Here is a 20,597-nt window from a genome sequence, read left to right on the forward strand (position 1 = left end):
GTAGCTGGGATTACAGGCATCCGCCACCACGCCTGGTTAATTTTTGTATTTTTGGTAGAGATGGGGTTTCATCATGTTGGCCAGGCTGGTCTCGAACTCCTGACCTCAGGTGATCCACCCGCCTCAGCCTCCCAAAGTGCTGGGATTACAGGCGTGAGCCACCACGCCCAGCCAAGGAAAAGGAAATTTTAAATGCATGTGTGTTATCTTTAAGAACCATGATTAAAAAAGAACAGTAACTCCATATAAAAAGAGGTTTATTTCGATGTTAGAATCATCTAGTGATTGAACAAGATTGGACATGAACCCACCCAGGCCCAGGGCTGGGCTGCAGAGCAGCTGCTGCTGACATCCGTGTGGATTTGACATGCAACAGGGAGCAGTCACGTGCTCGCTGGCCATTGTGCTTCGAAAGGTTTTTCCAACGGACGGCTGTAATTGCAGTTTTCAGGTGTGCTCTGGCCTCCAAGGACTGTGGGGCCGAGGGGGTGTCCTCTGTATAAAAAGTGCTGTCCTGGGAGCTTCCCAACGGACATCTCGGGGGCATCTGAGCGATTCCCAGGGAGGGCAGCTCGGCCTTCCTCAGGCTACCACTGCAGTCACCGCCGGCATTCTCACCAATAACCAACTAAAAAGCATCAGAGTCTCTGTGAACCTGGCTGCGATGATAAGAACCAAATGTTTTCTAATCGAAGACTTGTATGCATAACACAGAGACTGCAGTTAGGAACACCCTACAAAATCGAACAACAGTGTTTTCCAAAAATATTTTTTACATCACTTTAAATAATTTACAAAAAGCTACAAAAATCATATTTACCAGGACACGTCTGTTAAATAAAAGTTTCATGTTGGTGTACATATATACAGGGTTATGTATAACAGACCGTTTCCCCTCCCTGCAACCACAGAACCATCACACGCACGCACGGCTACACACACGGCTACGCCGCTTTCCACGAATGCACGGAACCCGGGACACGAACCCATAGCTCGAGGGCTTAGACCTTCACTACTGAGCTGCCGCCACTGTCCTCCGCGGAGGTGTCGCTGAAGTCACTGGCGTCACTGCCCAAGGCGTCCTGGTCCTGGTCATCTCTGTTGATGACCCTTCGTCGATACCTCAGGTCTAAAATGCTTTCCTCCGAGCCCGAGCTCCTCCTGTCGTGCAAACTCAGCCCTGTCTGTGCCTTCCTGCTTGGCCAGGGGCTGCTGTCCTTCTTCGCCAGCAAGTGTGGGCTTCCAAAGACAGGGCTGGGTCCGGCCTGGGCCTCCCTGAAGGCCGAGAAGGAGGGGCCCTGCAGAGGCAGCCCCAGGTGGGGGCTGAAGAGGCCGGCCTGCCTGCCCCCCCAGGAGACACCCTTTCCGAAGTGGAAGAGCTGGGTGGACAGCAGCGGGGAGAAACCCGCAAGGGGCAGGCTGGGCAGGCCCCGGCCGGGTCCCTCAGACCCCTTGTCTCTCTCACTCCCGATGCCCCCTCTCCATGCCGCATCTCTGCCTTCGGAGCGCAGCACCCACGGGCTGGGCAGCCGACTCTGGTGGGCGAAGTCACTCCAGGGCAGGGCACGGTCGGCCTGGGCTCCAGTGTCCCTCTCAGCTCCCGGGCTGGGGGTCAGGAAGCTCGGGCTCCCGCAGCCCATCTGAAAGGTTCCTCTGGCACCTCCTGCCTCGGTGCCCACGGTGGCACAGCTGGGCAGCTGACCAAAAGCACTTTTGGCAGCAGGCTCGGCCCCTCGTGGGCTCTGGTCTTTGTGAACGTAAACGTTTCTCCTGCTCACGGAGAGCCCCTTGGCGGACACACTGCCACTGGTGCTCCTGGGTGGCACCGGATCCCCTCGGGCCGGAGCAGCAGGGAGCCCCTTCCCGCCCTGGCTGAACAGACCGGCTGCGCTCTGTGCTCCTGCGCTCTCTGTGCCTCGAAGCCCGTCGGCCAGATGTGGGACCCCCCTGGCCCTCTGGCTCCGTGTGCACACGCCAGGCAGTGGGGCCGGCTCCCTTCTGCACAGCACCTCTGGCCTGGCTGGGCCCCCTGTCCCGAGAGCAGTGGCGCCCTCTGCCTGAACTTCTGAACTGCTCACTGACTCTTTGGCCTTTTCCGCCAAAAACTTTCTAATCTCCAGTTCGATGCTATCGTCGCTGTCCACTGAACTGCTATCATCAGACAGGGAGCTGGGGCTGGGAGCTGGGTCCTGGGACTCCCTGGGGAATGGAATCCCTTCGGAGGCGGACGTGGAGGCGGAGGCAGAGGCAGAGGCGGGTCTCCTGACCTGGAAGGCCAGGGCCGTGTCTTGGCTCCCGGGGTCCTCCTGCTTCGTCCTCTCTGCCATGCTGCCAAAGACACTGGGGGGTTTCTTCCAGGGGCCCTCGCCACTGTCTCTCTTGGACTTGGAGAGGCAGCTCTTCAGCACCGGTGGGCCCCTGCCTTTCCAGTCTCTCCGGAGCCCGCCCAGCTGCTCCAGGAAGTGCGTCTGGGCGGTGCTGAACCTGACCTTCTTCCTGCACGCAGCCCTGGGCTCCCTGCACCTCTTCTTGAGCTTTCGCTTGGACCTTAACAAGTCCTTGATGGCTGTGTCCAGGTCCTCGTCACTGTCCAGGGAGCTGCTTTTGTCTTCGGAGCTTTCCTTCTCTTCTAGGCGCCTCACCTCGTCTGTCTTACCCTGGCCCTGTGACACGCGAGTGTCGCCCGGTCCCCTGGCAGCGCCCTCCCCTCCCGGGGCCTCGCTGGCTTTGCCCTGGACAGGCAGGTCCCGCCCCTCATGGCCAGGCTCGGCTCTCCCCTGGCTATGGTTGGCATCCTGGCCACTGTCTTTCACCACCTCCCGCGTTTTCTTGGGCGTGGATGGCCTCACATGGCCACCACCTCTACGCTTCCTTTTGCAGCCCAGCAGTGGGTCTCGTGTTTTAGAAAGAGGGGCCTTGGGGCCGCTGGTCTGGCTGCTGAGGCCAGGCGGCAAAAGTGGAACCTGGGCAGCCTGAGGGCAGCTCTCACCTCTGGCCAGCAAACTCCCCGACTGCGCCTTGAGGGCCAAAAACGTCCGGATTTCCTGCTCAATGCTGTCATCACTGTCCACAGAGCTGCTGTCGCCGTCAGAGCGGGAAGGCACGTTCGGGGAGTAGAAGACGGGGCTTGCAGACAGGGACCGGTCACCGCCCTCCACAGGGGCCGGCAGGATCATCTTGGAAATGTCCAGGATTGCTTCTGCGCACATCAGCTCAGCAGATGTGTCTGCCCGGCATGAGGACCGTTCCACAAACTCGCTCCTGGAGGCCGGGCTCGCTGGAGGTGGAGCTTTGGTTTCCTTCAGGAGCTTGGGGGAATGGTCAGCGTCCCCCGGACCAGGGTCCGTGGTCTTGGTGGCCACGGGCTTCTTCTTGCTGAGTGTTTTCCTGTGGGTCTCGGGCAAGGCACTTTTTGGGGCGCTGCTTGTGTTGTGTGTGGAAGGATCAGGTGCTCTCTCCTCTCGGAGCTGGGCCGTCTGGGGCGGGTCCCCTTCGGCCTCCTTTCGTGTTTTCTGCAGCTGGTACAGCTGGATGGCCTCCTCGATGCCGTCGTCGCTGCTGGAGTCAAACGCCTCGGGTGCCTGTGCCAGGCTCGTGACTCGCTTTCCCCTCCTTGCTGCGCTGGTGCCCCTTTTGGTCCCACTTTTATTCTGTGCTGCTTCTGGAGGGCGGCAGGAGGTTGCTGGCTTCGTGCTGCCCTCGTTCTCCGGCGTGGTCGTGACCTTGGACCTGAGGCTTCTGGGCTGCACGTTCGTCTTCGCTAACCGGGGAGGTTTGCGGAAGGCAAACTCCTTCTGGACGCCCACGGGGCCCTGCCGAGGCACCGCCTTTGTAGCCGGCTCTTGGTGGGATTTCGAGAGTGACTTGGCCGAATGTTCATTTGCGTCTGGTTTCTTCTCCACGGACCCATCGCATTTCTGGGTCTCGTGCTGTCTCTTCTCATTCAGAAACTGTTCTATTTCCGCCCTGATGCTCTGCTCAAAGGAATCATCGCTGCTTACGCTGACGGGGGAGGCGGAGCCCTGGTCCTCGCTGGATCCCGCCTGGTTGCCGGGGCCACCACCTGATCCAGGTACAAGTTTTGGTGGACACAGGGCAGTCGGAGCACTGCCGTGAGCCGGTTCCGGCTTACATCTACTGCCTCCGCCTGCGGCCCTGGAAGGCTGGGCTGTGCCTGGCTGAGCCCCACCGGCCCCGGGCTGTGTGGCTCCACTCTTTGCCTTCAGGTACTCCTGGATGGCCTCCTCAATGTCCCGGTCCACGGAATCATCACTGTCTGAATCTAGCACCAACGGGCCAAAGTCTGCAGTTTCCTCCTCCCCCATGGGGTCAAAGTCAGCAACGAGACCACAGGCAGCCAGTGTGGGCGGCTCCTTGTGCACGGTGGGCTTGGCGGCCGGCCTGGCGTCGTGGCATCCCTCCGCCCTGTGACCCCTCTGCGCAGCACGCTCATCGCTGGTGCCCCGAGCAGCCCCGTCACGCTGCAGCGTGCTGATGAGCATCTGCACCCGGGCGCTCACCGACGCGCTCTCCACGCCCTCGTCAGCCTCCGAGAAGCACCCGGGGAACCTACAGCTCCCTGGCGGGCCAAAGGCCTCCCATTTGGACTGGAGAGCAACCACTGGAGGAGCGTTCATGAGAAACATTCTAGCAGACAGGGAGGGACGCGCAGAGGGGCGGCGCTTTATTTCTCTGCCGGCTTCACATCCTGGGCAGAAAGAAAGCACACGGGCGTGATGTAGCTAAGAACAGCGATAGCAGCCAGTACCAAGTGAGGCCCCAGAGGAACAGCATGTTGGGCTCACAGAGTTGAGAGAGTCGGGTGGAGCCCGATGTCCACCCAACGTCCAGCTGGCTGGGTGTCCTTGTGTGACTTACTCATGCTCCTGGGGCCTCGGATTCCTCGGCTGGGAAAGGAACAGTTTATCTGCTCCAGCCCAGGGCCGCTGGGAAGATTCAGTAAGAAAATGTTTCCAGCCACCCTCTACGGTGCCACACGGGGCACGCACGCACATCACCTCCCCACTCTTCCCTTCTCACTCCGGGCTTCCACCTTCTCTGTAAGAGGGGAGAGGTTTTATTTACCTCCAAAGGTTGGCAAGCGGTACCCATGAGACAATGTCTTCAAATGCTTCTTTGAAGGTTAAAAAGGACGACTATAAACCCAGGATCAGCACGACGTCATGCGTAGGTTTATCTTGACCCAACCAACAAGCTCCTGGAATGGAAAGTTGTATGATGTTAGCCACTCAAAAATTATTTCCCCAAACATCTTGAAGGGCTGCTTTTACTAAACCCTCTCTGTGTTAAATGTCAAATGTAAATTTGCCAGGTGGTCTCATGGGACTGTTATTCTTAGCTAACTAGCACAGAAGTCACCCTGAACACAGTGATGTCCCCCTTCTCATCCTGTGCTTCCAGATTTCAGACCAAAGGTGGCTGCCTCAGCACAAGTGCTGGGCTGAGCTTGGGACACTTTGAAGACCTGCTCACGAAAGGCCTGGGGATTGCCACTGTAGGGAGGAAGCCCAGATGGATGGCAGTCACTTAGAACAATACCAGGGATACTGCACAGCTATTCATTCTTAACATGTTGCTCTGATCCCCGCCTGCCTACACCAAAATTGGAGGGCAAAGCGGTTCCTATGCAAGCAAGACCCCAAGGCTTATGGACACTGAACTCCCCTTGGCTCAGAGGCGGTGGCTGCCCTCAGGACCTCAGCAGTGGGTGAAAACCAGCCCGTATGTTTTGCCTCTGTTGTGGATTCTTCTCTACCAGGAGCTTTCTCTGTTTAACCAGGCACTTTCTTCCTGACAAGCACATAATCGGGTATTTACATGCCACCATCTTTTCTCAAAAACACGAGGCTGCGGCCAGGTGCGGTGGCTCACCCCTGCAATCCAGCACTTTGGAAGGCCAAGGCGCGTAGATCACCTGAGGTCAGGAGTTCGGGATCACCCTGACCAATATAGTGAAACTCCACCTCTACTAAAAAAATACAAAAATTAGCCGGGCGTGGTGGTGCATGCCTGTAATCCTAGCTACTTGGGAGGCTGAGGCAGAACTGCTTGAACCCGGGAGGCAGAGTTTGCAGTGAGCTGAGATAGCGCCACTGCACTCCAGCCTGGGCGACAGAGTGAGACTCCATTTCAAAAAGAAAAAAGAAAAGAGAAAGAAAAAAAAGGTGAAGCTGGCCACCTACACACAGATGAGCCCAAAAGGGGTAACTAGCCATTAACCAGGGGGTGAGACAGATTCAGAAGTAAGTCATTTGCTAGTACCAATTTGTGCTCTAAAAGGGAAACTAAAATACAAGAATTACTTGAAATTACTTGAAATTCTCTGAGTCCAGGTTGACTGTGATCCAACTGCAGTCAGTGTTCCCAAACGGCCCAGGGATCAGGTCCTCATCACTCCCCTTACACGCCGAGGCATCCTCTCTCTGCTTTTTCAATAGACGTTTGACTACCAGAATCAAAGAGAATCAGAGGCATCTAGTTACAGGCTGAAGCTACAGTTCATCAGTTTTTTTTTTTGGGGGGGAAAGAAATACCATTAACTTAAGGGCTCAAAATTAACTTTTGAAGGAACTTACTCTAAGATATTTAACCACAAGTACAAATACATTTAACTTAACGTATTAAGACAAATACATTTAACCACAAGTAATGTCTAGCTATCCTGGACAACAGATCTGATGCTAGCTGAAGTGACGGTGATGGGGCACATATGTGACATTATCCACTAGTTCTCAAATTCTGGCCACCCACTGCGGCCCATGACATCTCCCGTAAAGTCCCCTTCTGGAGAGATTCCCCACTGACACAGAGCACTGAGGACCAACAATGCGGTAGGAGCTCTCTCACTGGCTAGCAGACCCATGCCTGACTTACTGTAGGTGTTATTCAAACTGCCTCTGCAAAATGACATCAATGATAAAACATTTGCATTAGCCTTGGGCTGAGGAGAGTCTAAATTAAGACTATTAGCTCCTTAAACAGTACTACTACCTTAAGAAAACGGGCCCAAGTCAGTGTCTTTCCACTAGATGACGAGGTGGGGGAGGGGAGTTTTCCTGGAGAAATACTCTGTTCTCCAGCAGCCACGTTTACAGCTTCTGACTGATTGCAGAGAGGGCCTGGACACCTAGTGAACAGTTTTCTAAGTTGTCAAATCACCTAGTCCAAGAATGGTATTAAAAAATCTGGTCGGGCGCGGTGGCTCAAGCCTGTAATCCCAGCACTTTGGGAGGCCGAGACGGGTGGATCACAACGTCAGGAGATCGAGACCATCCTGCCTAACACGGTGAAACCCCGTCTCTACTAAAAAAAAAATACAAAAAACTAGCCGGGCGAGGTGGCGGGCGCCTGTAGTCCCAGCTACTCGGGAAGCTGAGGCAGGAGAATGGCTTGAACCTGGGAGGCAGAGCTTGCAGTGAGCTGAGATCCGGCCACTGCACTCCAGCCTGGGCGACAGAGCAAGACTCTGTCTCAAAAAAAAAAAAAAAAAAAAAAAATCTGGCCAGGTGCAGTGGCTGATGCCTGTAATCCCAGCACTTTGGGAGGCTGAGGCAGGTGGATCACCTGAGGTCAGGAGTTTGAGACCGGCCTGGCCAATATGGTGAAACCCCTCCTCTGCTAAAAATACAAAAATTAGCTAGGCATGGTGGTGTGTGCCTCCCAACTACTGGGGAGGCTGAGACAGGAGAATTGCTTGAACCCGGGAGGCAAAGGTTGCAGTGAGCTGAGATGGCGCCACTGCACTCCAGCCTGGGCGACAGAGCAAGACTCCATCTCAAAACAAAAACAAAAATGAAAACAAAAACAAAAACAGAACAAAAACAAAATCGAGGGGGGGTCTCCCCGGGACAGCTTGTGGCTTTAAAACATTATGCAAGATGAATCATTCTTGAAAAGCCCCCTGGTTCGGGGATGGTGACTCACGCCTGTAATCCCAGCACTTTGGGAGGTGGAGGTGGGTGGATCATTTGAGGCCAGGAGTTCGAGACCAGCCTGGCTAACATGGTGAAACCCCATCTCTACTAAAAATACATAAATTAGCTGGGTGTGGTAGCCCACGTCTGTAGTTCCAGCTACTCCGGGGGCTGAGGCATGAGAATCGCTTGAACCTGGGAGGCCGAGGTTGCAGTGGGGCAGGCTTTGTCAAACTGCTGCCCCAGGATACGGTCTTGAGGGTGGCTGTGGGGACACCCAGCACCTGCACCCCAAAGCCATACGGTGTCAGATTTTAGGAAGCGGTGGAGAACACTCGGTACCTTCTCGGTCCAGACATCAATATTCCGGAGAGAACCAAAGCACCCACACTGGGCCCTCGCCATCCTAACAGTCTGCCCACCTGTGAGAAACGCCCCCAAATACTCTACATTTCTTGGTTGGCCGAAAAGCAGCTCAGCGAGCAGTCTTACCTCCCAGGTGGGGTTTTCCCCCAGGGTAAGGAGGCCAGGGTCTGCAGGCCAGGGAGAGGAGCCCCGGTGCAGGAGCGGGCGGGGCAGCAGGAGGGCCCGCTCCAGCCACCCAGAAGTGGGCGTGGGCTAGAATTCCGTTCCCAGCCTTCCAGAAGCTGCAATTTTACAACCTCACAACAAGCGTCCCCTAGCAAAGCTGCACCGCCATTTCCTGTGCTTGGGAACTGGAGGCAAGGTGAGCCCCTCCCGACCTCCCCCGACTCCCGAGCTCGGGCTACTCACGGCCTGCGGGCTGGGCAGTGTCCCCCACGGGAGCTCCCCTCCCCGAGAGCGCGCTCACCCCAGCCGCTTGGATCGGCGACCTAGTCCTTGGCCCGGCGGGAGCGAACGCCTCCCAGGGAAGAGGCCGGGCCTCCAAGCAGGTCTGCACCCCCGGAGTTATGTTTCTGGGATCCGAGGACTCGCGAGCTTGGGGCCCGGGAGAGCGGCCACCCTCCCGGAAGCTCCGCCTGGCGCAGGGCGTGAACCTCAGTCTCCAGGCCGGCCGGGCCGCGGCCATTCTCGGAGGGCAGCGGGCGCCCCGGGCCGGGCCCAGGCTCCCCACCGCGGGCCCTCACCTGCGCCTCACCTGGGGCTCCAGGAGCGCGGGGCGCGCGGACCGACAGTCGCACGGAGGCCAGAGCCAGGACCCCGGTCCGGGGTACGGAGCAGCCCCGGCGCCGATCCCCGTCTGCCTGCCCCGGGGAGCCCCCGCCGCCCGCCCGCTGCGGCCTGCACGGCGCGCCGGCCCCGGCCTGGCCGGCCCTCCTGTCCCCGGCCCCCAGCTTCCCAGCCCCCGAAACCCCCGGCCCAGCGCTGCACCCGCTCACCTCGGCCAGTTCCCCGCCGCCCGCCGCGCGGACCCCGCCTGCGCCCGCGTCCCACGTCCCGGGGGAGGCGGCGGGCCGGGGGCGGGCCGGAGGCTGCGGGGCCGGCGCGCTCCGCCCTCGGCCCGGGCGCGGGGAGGGGGCGCAGGGGCGTCCGGCCGAGCCCCCCGCCTCCCCGCCTCCCCGCGCGCCGCCGCTGCCGCCGCCCCGCGCCCGGGCCGCGCCGTGGGAAGCGCGGGAGGGGAGGGGCGGGGCGGGGGGCGGGGCGACCCCCCCAGGCCGCCCCCTCCCCGCGACCTACCGGGCGGTGGCGGCGGCGGCCGCGCTCCGGAAGCCGTGCCCGTGGCTGGGCATCATGGGAATGGCACGGCCGAGTTCCGGGGGAGGCGCGCGGCCCGGCCGGACCCCCGCCCGCGAGAGCGCGCCCACCTGCCGCAGCGCCGGCGCCCCGGGGACGCCCCCGCCCCGCCCTGCCGGGTTCGGACGCGGCCCCCTCCGCGGGGGTGCGGGGCGAAGCCGCTTGGGTCGGACCGAGCTCCGTGCTGCCCGGCTCCAGTGCCGCGGCTGCCTCCGGGGGGCGCGCAGGGGGCGCGGGGTCGCCGGGAAGTTCTGGGCGCGGGGGGCGTGGCCGTGGGAAAGCGCTCGGGGCCGCGGGGAGGGAGCGTGCGGGGCCCCGGCCGCCAGCAGAGTTCCTCCCCGAAGTTCAGGGGGGGCTCCGGGCTGAGCCGGGCCTGCCCGCCCCTCCAGCCCCACGGCCTTGGGCTGGGGTCGGGGGCGGCCTCCGCGTGTCCCCGTGGCTGCCCCACCCGAGCTTGCGGCGGGGAGTGGATGCACGGCCTGCCCGGGGCGGCGGCTCCTGGAGCACACCTGCCGCCAGGTTCGGGGGAGGGAACAGTTTCTAGGAACTGCCCTGGACCTTGAGGCCGCTGCTGTTTCTGCTTCTGCTGCGCACTGACCATGTGACCTTGACTCTTTCCCGGTTTGTTTTATAAAAGGTCCAGGGTGTGTGCCCGAGGTTGGCGGTGGCCGGTGGCCCGGGTGTGCTCAGCATCCCCAGGCGGCGGGGAACGGGCAGACCCGACTGGATCCTCCCTCAGCGCCCACTCGTGGAAGGGGCAGATGGTGCGCAGGGCACCGCGCTGCTTCTCTAAGCCCCCTGGGCCCTGATCCACACGTGTCTGGGAGATGAATTTGTGGGTTCGGTTCCTGTCTAGAAAGTGTCAGAAATTTGATAGGATCAAAATCAGAGACTTGCCTTGGAGAGGTGCTTCTAGTCATGCCAGCCTGGGAAGCTGGAGGGCCAATTTTGGGGTTAGGAAACCCATTAAAGCATTGTTTTAATGCTTTCGTGAATTTTTTCAAAAAACAATTTTTTTTTTCTCATAAAATAATACTCTTTCATTACCAAACTTTGGGGGAGATGATCTAATGAATAAGATGACTTTCCAGAGACAGGGACTGTTAAGGTTTTGGCGTGCTGCTTCACAGGTTTTAAAACAGTGCTGTGGTGAACAGCTTTCCTGATGCGTCCTTAGAGCAGCTCTGAGCGTTTCCTGCGGGCAAATCCCTAGAAGAGACCGGCGGACCAAAGACTATGCTGCGTTTTGCCAAAATGCCCTCCAGAAACGCGGGACCAGCCTGCCGTCCACTCACTGGTGAGCGGGCATGCCCGCTTGCCTGTCCTTTTGCCAGCCCTGAGATGCTGTCATTGCATTATGTCTTTGGCAGTCTGATAGGCGAAACAGCCCTTTTCATCACTGGAATCCTAATTTCTTTGACTGCTGGTGATGTTGAACATCTTTTCATTTTATTATTGGCCATTTGGAAAATTGCCTGTCTATGTTCTTTGCCCATTTTTTGTTTTTCTGTTGGGCTGTGTGTCTTTTTCTTAGGGATTCCAAGAGCTTGTTACTATAAGGAATTTAGCCCTTCTCTGTTCCATATGCTACTCTGTACAAGAGTGTAAATGCAATGTGTGGACGGGCGCGGTGGCTCACGCCTGTAATCCCAGCACTTTGGGAGGCCAAGGTGGGCAGATCACCTGAAGTCAGGAGTTTGAGACCAGCCTGGCTAACATGATGAAACCTCGTCTCTACTAAAAATACAAAAATTAACTGGGTGTGGTGGCGGGTGCCTGTAATCCCAGATACTCAGGAGGCTGAGGCAGGAGAATTGCTTGAACCCAGGAGGTGGAGGTTTCAGTGAGCCGACATCGTGCCACTACAGTCCAGCCTGGGCGACAGAGCGAGACTCTGTCTCAAACAACAACAACAACAACAAACTGTTTTGTACAACAGTACAATAACACAGAGTATTATACAGTAGTACAGTATACTCTTGTACATTGCATTTAGTTTTCTGTCATTTTTCTTTTGACTTTGGATTTTGTTTTTTTTAACTTTTTTTGTTTTTTGAGACAGGGCTTACTCTGTGTATACTCAGGCTGGAGTGTACTGGCGTGATCACAGCTCACTGCAGCCTCAACCTCCCCAGGCTCAGGTGATCCTCCCACCTCAGCCTCCCCAGTAGCTGGGACTACAGGTGCACGCCACCACGCCTGGCTAGTTTTTTTTGTTTTTGTTTTTGTAGAGATAGGGTTTTGCCACGTTCCCCAGGCTGGCCTTGAACTCCTGGGCTTGAGTGATCCACCCTCCTTGGCTTCCCAAAGTGCTGGGATTACAGATGTGGGCTACTGTGTCTGGCCTTTTTATTTTTTTACTACGTAGAGGTTTAAAGTTCTTCTGTAGCTAAATCTATCAAGTTTTCTTTTGTGGTTTCTGGCTTTGGGGTAAGGCCTGGGATAGCTTTTACCACTCTAAGATTTCGTAATCATTCACCAATTTAATCCCTGCATTCCAAAGTAAGAGAGCAGCGTAGGGCATGGAGGAGTGTGACCTAGGGCTTTCGGGAGATTCCTGGGCCAGAGTGTATGGCACATAATAAACAGTTTCTCAAAACAGCAAGCACTTGTACTCCTTTTTGAAGCTACCGACGTTCAGAGATTGGTTATTTGGTGCTTTTTATTTTTTTATCAAATTCTTAGGAGGCCTCAACAGTGCGTTGTGAGGCCTTCATTGGGGGAACAAGGAGGGGGCGTCTGTCATTGTCAGACTCTCCTGTTGTGAGAGGCGCTGGCCTTGGCCTTGGGACTCCCTAGTCAGGCTCCTCGCTGTGCAGTCGGTGCCTCCGGGGGTCACACACAGGGTCACCTTCATTATCTGCCATGGAGGAAGTGAGGACTCCTGGCATCTTTCCACCTAGCCCAGGGCTCTGCTGTCCATGGTGGATGGGCGGTGGCAGCAGGGACAGGTGCAGAGGGCTTCACGTCTCACCTGAGGAGCTCTGGTGGGCTCTTGGGCCCCTGTGTGGCTGTTGCTCCCCTCTGGGCCTCCGCTTGGCCTTCTGTGAAGGGCACAAAGAGTCCAGTGGGACCACATCAAGGTCACTCTCCATGTGGAGTGGAGAGACCACCTGGGAGAGATGGCTGAGGGCCTGCTGGGGACCAAAGTCTGAGCTCATGAGAAAAGCCAGCAGTCAGTCCCTCTGTGGCTATTTTCCTTTACAGAATTAGTGACATTGTCATAATTAAAGAAAACTCAAGGGCTGGGCTCGGTGGCTCACACCTGTAAACCCAGCACTTTGGGAGGCCGAGGAGGGCGGATCGCCTGATCAGGAGTTGGAGACCAGCCTGGCCAGCATGTTGAAACCCTGTCTCTACTTAAAAAAAAAAAAAAAGGCTGGGCGCGGTGGCTCAAGCCTGTAATCCCAGCACTTTGGGAGGCCAAGACGGGTGGATCACAAGGTCAGGAGATCGAGACCATCCTGGCTAACCTGGTGAAACCCCGTCTCTATTAAAAAATACAAAAAACTAGCCGGGTGAGGTGGCGGGCGCCTGTAGTCCCAGCTACTTGGGAGGCTGAGGCGGGAGAATGGCCTAAACCCGGGAGGCGGAGCTTGCAGTGAGCTGAGATCCGGCCACTGCACTCCAGCCTGGGAGACAGAGTGAGACTCCGTCTCAAAAAAAAAAAAAAAAAAAAAAAAAAATTAGCTGGGTCTGGTGGTGCACGCCTGTAATCCCAGCTCTCAGGAGGCTGAGGCAGGAGAATCGCTTGAACCAAGCATGGGAGACTGTCTCAAAACAAAAACAAAAACAAAGAAACTCAAATGAAAGAAGGCAGCATTTCCCCACCACACAAGGAAGCTTCCACAGTCCCCCGGGAGGACGCAAGGGTGAAGGCACCCGAGACCCTGCTGGCACGAGGACACAGTGTCTGTTGGGAGGTCATCTTGCTGTGTCTGTTAACTATAAAGTACAAGTCACATTTGAGTGTTGCTTAGCCCTTCGTCCTGAAGTTACGTGCACACAGTTTGTCCAGGCATGCGCTGACGAGGACTGCTCCAACCTTGTCAAAGCGGAGCCCCCTAAGTGACCAGATGGGGACAGCGAAATGAACCCTGGTACCTCCTGCACCGCTGGGCCTCTGCTGGAAGGGAGGTAGGTCCATGTGCCCCAGTGTGGAAGGAGTCCAGGGAGCGTAAGAAAATGGAAAAAGCTTGCAGCAGAATGATGTGAAGTGTCACCCCAGTACACGTTCAGAGGCAGAGTGGGCTGGCGCGCCACCTGGCAGAACACGCACGAAGATGTTGGGACCCAGGTGAGCGGCCTGAGCGGAAGGCCAGCAAGGGGGAGGGGACGTTTTGGTGTTGTCTTTTGGTGTTGTCTTCTTTTATACCATTTAAAATTTCAAAACAGTGAGCATGGTCTCACGCCTGTAATCCCAGCACTTCGGGAGTTGGAGGTGGAGGTGGGTGGATCACTTGAGGTCAGGAGTTTGAGACTAGCCTGGCCAACGTGGTGAAAACCCGTCTCTACTAAAAATACAAAAAAAAAAAAAAAATTAGCCAGGCGTGGTGGTGGGTGCCTGTAATCCCAGCTACTCTGGAGGCTGAGGCAGGAGAATTGCTTGGGCCCCATAGGTGGAGGTTGCGGTGAGCTGAGGTTGCACCATTGCACTCCAGCCTGGGTAGCAAGAGCAAAACTCCGTCTCAAAATAAATAAATAATAAATAAAATAAAAAATAGAACGGTGAGCTCTCCTCTCCTTTGTACATAAACCGACACATATAGGCTGTTTAACAGAAGGACATGAATATTCATGACCATGAGCACAGCCCTGCAAACGCTTACCTGTCCATGGAGACCTGCCACCAGGTGAGGCAGCTGACGCTCTCCATCCTGACCCAGAGTCTGCAGAAAGGGGGCCAGTCCCTTCCCACCCGGGTCCAAGGAGCCCACTTGATTCAGTCTTTAGAAATTCTATTTCTGCGAAAGAATTTTCGAAACCATTTACCCCAGAAATGACTCTCAATGGCTTTATGTGGATTCATTTCTTGATCGTTATGTTCTTAGAATTTTCCTGGCGTGAATTTTACCCAATTTATTACTTATAATGTCAGGAGACAACGTGATTTGATGATGATCTGTTTATGAGGGAGCATTTTAAACTGAAGCGGAAAATAGGCCCCCCAAGACAGAATTATTCAGGAGGCCCCGCGTGCATCGTCATTGGGAAACGAGGACACGTCACCTTGGATTTATTCAAGAGCAGGATGCCTCCAATTCAGGATCTGGGAGAAAAATGACTTTCTTGCTCTGATTCCTTGCAGAAAATACATTGGGCGAGGGCCCTTATTCTTACTAGACACTGTTGCTATGTTTGCTCCTCTCCTTAAACAGGAGGGCCTGGAGGGGCCAGCAGGAGTGTGGTGGGACAGGTGGCCCCCTCCTCAAAGGCAGGAAAACCTTGCAGAGAAAAGGCAAAGGTGACAAAGGCCAAAGGAAGTGAGCATCTCTGACCCAGACGACCTCTTGGACAGGAGCCTGCCCAGGGCAGGGGAGCTGCATGGACTTGAGAAGGTCATGTGTGAGGGTTTGGCCGGGGCACCCCCAGGACAGGATGGGGCAGGGGGTAGCCGAGAGGTCACATGGCCACAATGGAGGCTTCAGCTGCCCCTGGGGGACCTCAGCCTGGGCGTGTCATTTGGGCTGGGCAGCCGGGGACCATGGAGTGCTCCTGCCCTGAAGGGGGCCGAGGCAGCTGCCCTGTGTCACCCCAACTTCCCCAGGACCCTCCTTCCTTGGGAAGCAGCCATTGGAATCTCTTCAGAAACTCTGCTAGAAGCTCATTTTTTTCATCTCTTAGGCAGAGAGGTAGTTCACTTGTTAAGTCTCTCTAAGAAATGTTATCTCGACCATGTTCAGTGGAAGAGGCTGGTGAAGCTGTATCAGGAATGATAAGCTGATAAGACTTAGCTTTACAACTCTTGAAATAGGATGTTAGCAGTCAAGGTTAAAGTGATGGCCAATGTGATGAGGGAAACAGTTTCTTCCTCTCACGTTTCCACACTCTTGTTATATGAAGGTGGTGCAGAGTAAAAATGAGAAAGGTCACAGTTTTCTTGAGTCTCAAAAATTTCCCCTAGATCCATGGAAATGATTCTATTTCAGTTTCCCTTTGGCAGAAAGAAGAGGGTCCCTACTGCACGTTCTTGTAGTTTTGGAAAGGCAATACAGAACATTTGATGTTTTTGTATGCAAACCTACTCATGATGTCCTGAATCACTTTATTCTGAGGTAGGGGAGGGTAAGGAGCCTCTGCAAGTCTTGATACAGATTTGTAGTTTCTGGCTGGGCACAGTGGCTCACGCGTGTAATCTCAGCACTTTGGAAGGCTGAGGCAGGCGGATCGCTTGAGCCCAGAAGTTTGAGACCAGCCTGGGCAACATAGCAAGACTCTGTCTCTAAAAAAAAAAAAGAAAAAAAATATGCATATATATATTTCTACCTACATCTGTGGACCCAGCTACTCAGGAGACTGACGTGGGAGGATCGCTTGAGCCCAGGAAATTGAGGCTGCAGTGAGCTCTGATCGTGCCACCGCACTGCAGCCTGGGCAACAGAGCAAGACCGTGTCTGAAATATAAATCTATAGATTTTTTTTTGTATGTAGCAGTTAGTTTGGCGCTGTAGAGAAAAGTAGGACTGCCTGGAAGCTGTACCTTGCACCAGCCTAGGACCATCCAAGGCCAGAAGGCATTGAGGGCTGAGCATCCGGAAGAGGCAGGTGTCCCAAACCCCTCTATGCCCCAGAAGACACTGCCTAGCTTCAACCTAAGGTAACCTTCAAAACCACTCCTGCCACAATGCAGCAGTATTTCCCGGGGAGAAACGTCTGCCCACTTTTCTCTCAGCCTGCTAGTCAGGAAAGGAGATGGTAAGGTCTACTTTGAGGGATCATGACACCCCGAGCTCATGTTAGAAAGGGAAGCGAGATGGCATGGAATCTACTTGTGGCCGCACACAAAGCTGGACCTTAGGGTGGGCTCCCTTTGCCACCTGTGGGCTTCAGAAGGTCCCATCTGTGATGGTGGGTTCAGTGAGGAGGGAGACCCCTTTCCAAGGGTCTTCCTTGCAGAGATGGCTGGGAACCAAGGGTGCGCACAGATTGGGGCCGGCAGATCCTGAGGAGGGCGGCTGCTTTCGTTTTTTTTCGTCCCTTGAATCAGAAGTTCAGATGTAGCATTTCCCTGGGAGTCTGGGCTTTTGATTGTTCTGTTTTCCTTTTTAAGTTTTTGATCAGCAATGTTTTGTTTCACAAGTGGGACCGATGAGCGGAGTGCTACTGTGTGGTCGCCCCCACATCTGACTCACCTCAATGACCAGGATGGGAGCAAAGCACAGGTGAGCTGCCCTGCCAGGCCCCTGCGGAGGTGGCGCATGCATGGAGACAGCTGTGGGTGCGGAGGTGAACACTCCCATTCCAAGCCCATTGCCCAGAGGGGAGAGCTGGGGGACAGAGGCGAAAGCACTCCCAGACCAAGCCTGTTGCCCGGAGACCCCTTCTTGTTTCTGTGGCAGCAGCTGCGGACCTTTCCACCTGCGTTCTGAAACCGGCGTCTCCGGTTACAATCTAAGAGGTTGTTCAGTCACGCTCCTGAAGGCAAAAGGAGGTTGGCCAGTAAGAAAGATGTAAACCCTAGACGTAGTTCTTAGCGTGGAAGTCGCTGGAGAACTTCCAGTGTGGGCCATGGGGATCACCGAGGCTTTTATGCAGGTAGCTGAGCTGGGTGACCAGCTGCCTGGTTAACAGTTGGGCAGAGGCGAGCTATTTTTGTGCTCTGTGCCGTCTACCTACAGCTTGTGCACATCAACACAGTATGAACTGTGACGTTTTGCTCGGAATCAAGTGAAGGCGTTCAGGAGTAAGTTTTACAACAGAAGACGGGCTCAGAAGCAGACCATCTGAGTCGGGGGAGAGAGGTGACAACTAGTCAGGCTCCCTCGAATTCCAGGCTGTGATTATCTGCAGCCTCTGTCACCCAGGATGAAAGGGGATGGAAAAGCCGTGCATACCCTTGGTGAAAATGCCACTCTTGCTCTTAAAGGATGGAGCAGGACATCTGACACAATCCCAAGTCTCCACGGAGGCAGGGGCATGGCCGGCAGCTGTAGACCACAGCCTCTGGGCTCTGGCATGGAGGAAGAAAAGGAAACCAGCACAGAATTATTATTATTATTATTATTATTATTATTATTATTATTTTTTGAGATGGAGTCTTGCTCTGTCCCCAGGCTAGAGTGCAGTGGTGCGATCTCGGCTCACTGCAGCCCCTACCTCCAGGATTCAAGCGATTCTCCTATGTCAGCCTCCCGAGTAGCTGGGATTACAGGTGCTGGCCACCACGCCAAGCTAATTTTTGTATTTTTAGTAGAGGCGGGGTTTCCCCGTGTTGGCCAGGCTGGTCTCCTGACCTCAGACGATCCTCCCGCCTTGGCCTCCCAAAGTGCTGGGATTACAGGCGTGAGCCACCGCGCCCGGCCCAGCTTTGTGAAAATTCTGAAGAATCAAGAGCAGACTGGGAAAGTGGGTCCTTGGTCTTTAAGGCTCAGCTTAGGGAGGTGACAGCTGTCTGCAGCCGCGTCTAGGAAGCCGAGTAGCTGGGACTACAGGCGCGTGCCACCATGCCTGGCTAATTTCTGCAGCCGTGTCCAGGAAGTGGTCCATGGTCAAGGGAGAACCCTGGAATCTGAGCGTGGAGGAAGGTATTGCACGGTCCCCAGACACCCCGAAACATTTTTTCAGAGCCATCTGAGAAGCAGCCCTGTCTGGGTCATTGCGATAGACAGAGGACACAGCGTGGGGTGCAGAGGACCCAGCCTGACCCTGAGGCTGAACCGGCTGAACAGATCCTGAAGACTATGGAGGCGGAGCTCTGCTGCCCCCAAACCCCGGGATAGACACAGGAAGATGAGCCTGTGCTTTGTACACCAAAGAAAATGGCTGAGGAGCTTCCGTCAATTGAGAGGTTTATTTTGCCGGGGTTGAGGATGTGCCCAGGAGAAAGTGTCGGTAAACCGGATCCCCAACTTCAGGAAAAGGATGGGCTCCGCGGGCTGGGTGGGTCCGAAGGAGCACAGGAGGAGCTGTGGCCTGCACGATTTCCAAAGAAGGTGTGAATACTTCAGTATTCAAAGAGAAAAGAGCAGGCAGTAGGGAAAAATGGACAGAAAAAAATGGGAGGATAGATAAAAGAGGCCAGCAGTTGCATTCTTTTGAGGTGTTGATGAGCCTTCCCTGAATCCCCGTTTTACATGTGAAAGGGGGAAGAGGAACAGTAAACTGTGCATTCATCCTGTGCTCTGCGAACCTGCATCTTTACCTAGGAAGAACAGTAGAGGAGGGAGTCAAAGATGAGTTTGTCTCCAGTGAGCGGAGGGAAGACTTCTAGTCGGGTCTTCGTCCCTTACCTATGCAGATAAGCTGTTAATTTACATTGTCAGGGTGAAATTCAATAGAACTCTGTTTTAGGACAAAGTTCTAGGAAAAGAAGAAAAAAAAATGTGTGGCCTGTAATCCCAGCACTGTGGGAGGCCGAGGCAGGCAGATAGCCTGAAGTCAGGAGTTTGAGACCAGCGTGGCCAACATGGTGAAACCCCATCTGTACTAGAAATACAAAAATTAGCCAGGCGTGGTGGCACGCGCCTGTAGTCCCAGCTACTCGGGAGGCTGAGGCAGGAGAATCACTTGAACCCAGGTGGTGGAGGCTGCAGTGAGCCCAGACCATGCCACTGCACTCCGGCCTGGGCAACAAGAGCAAAACTTCATCTCAAAAAAAAAAAAAAAAAAAAAAAAAAGATCTTGGGGAGGACAAGGTATTTCCTTGTGAGCAAACAGTGGGGGAGGCCCCCTGGGGAGGGGAGTGGCCTTCTGTCTTTGCATCTGTCTATTTAGGAAGAAACTGGGAGGTAGTTTTGGGTGACCCAGTTCCCAATCTTAACTCTTCTTTTTGGCATAGTGAGTTTGGGGTCCTGAGATTTTTATTTTCCTTTTACTTCTTTAAGGTGGAGGAGAAGGAAACTTCTCAGGGATTATCCCAGCATATTATCTTGTCTTCCTGGGCTTGAGGTAAGACAGAACTGCCTTTTGGGCTGCCTGTGTCCCTGGGAGTCCAGAGACCCTGGGTCATATGGCCGGACCGACGGCAAAGAAAGCTCCATTCAAAATGTCCTGCTCCAAACCCAGGACTCTTACCCTGTCTTAGTCAAACTTGTAAAAATGTGATGAATACATTACAACCTCTGTAACCGCCCAAGGAGCTCACCTTGCCTGCTGTGTAGACAGAGCCGTTTTATCAAGACAGAGGAATTGCAGTGGAGAAAGAATAATTCATGCAGAGCCGGCTGTGTAGGAGACCAGAGTCTTATCATTACTCAAATCAGTTTCCCGGAGCTTTCAGGGATGAGAGTTTTTAAGGACAACGTTGGTGGGTGGGGGAAGCCAGCGAGCCGGGAGTGCTGACTGGTCGGAAATGAAATGGGGAGTCGGAGCTGTCTTCTTCCACTGAGTCAGTTCCTGGGTGGGGCCCACAAGATCAGATGAGCCAGTTTGTCGATCTGGGTGGTGCCAGCTGATCCATCGACTGCAGGGTCTGCAAAATACCTCAAGCACTGGTCTTAGGTTTTACAGTCGTGATTTTATCTCCAGGAGCAGTTTGGGGAGTCAGAATCTTGCAGCCTCCCGCTATATGATGCCGAAACCATAATTTCTAATCTTGTGGCTAATTTGTTAGTCCTACAAAGGCAGTCTAGTCCCCAGGCAAGAAGGGGGTTTGTTTTGGGAAAGGGCTGTTACTCTCTTTATATCAAACTGTAAACTATTAATGTAAACTAAATTCCTCCCAAAGTGAGTTCAGCCTGACACCCAGGACAGCCTGAACAAGGACAGCTTGGAGCTTAGAAGCAAGTG

At 54.9% G+C, this 20,597-nt stretch overlaps 1 protein-coding gene and 2 long non-coding RNA genes across 17 annotated transcripts in view; 1 reads left to right on the forward strand and 2 right to left on the reverse strand.

Annotated features, from left to right (window-relative positions):
* Positions 1-240: 240 nt before the first annotated feature.
* Positions 241-9,729, reverse strand: PPP1R26 (protein phosphatase 1 regulatory subunit 26). Of its 14 annotated transcripts, none has more exons than XM_077965576.1 (4): positions 9,594-9,671; positions 6,334-6,466; positions 5,086-5,218; positions 241-4,708 (listed from the first exon to the last, which is right to left on the reverse strand). In XM_077965576.1, exon 4 carries the CDS (start codon positions 4,644-4,646, stop codon positions 1,002-1,004), a length of 3,645 nt encoding a protein of 1,214 aa, XP_077821702.1. In that variant the 5' UTR covers positions 4,647-4,708; positions 5,086-5,218; positions 6,334-6,466; positions 9,594-9,671; the 3' UTR covers positions 241-1,001.
* LOC144334956 (uncharacterized) overlaps positions 8,600-20,597 on the forward strand; it is a 51,975-nt gene continuing 39,977 nt past the window's right edge. For both annotated transcript variants that reach the window (XR_013405297.1, XR_013405296.1), the window contains exon 1: positions 8,600-8,661. This is a non-coding gene — a long non-coding RNA (uncharacterized LOC144334956). The remainder of the gene's footprint in view (positions 8,662-20,597) is intronic.
* On the reverse strand, positions 18,313-19,487 carry LOC144334962 (uncharacterized). The gene is made up of 2 exons (XR_013405305.1): positions 19,351-19,487; positions 18,313-19,213 (listed from the first exon to the last, which is right to left on the reverse strand). It is a non-coding gene; the product is annotated as an uncharacterized LOC144334962 (long non-coding RNA).

Source organism: Macaca mulatta, chromosome 15, assembly GCF_049350105.2.
Source record: "Macaca mulatta isolate MMU2019108-1 chromosome 15, T2T-MMU8v2.0, whole genome shotgun sequence".
NCBI lineage: Eukaryota > Metazoa > Chordata > Mammalia > Primates > Cercopithecidae > Macaca > Macaca mulatta.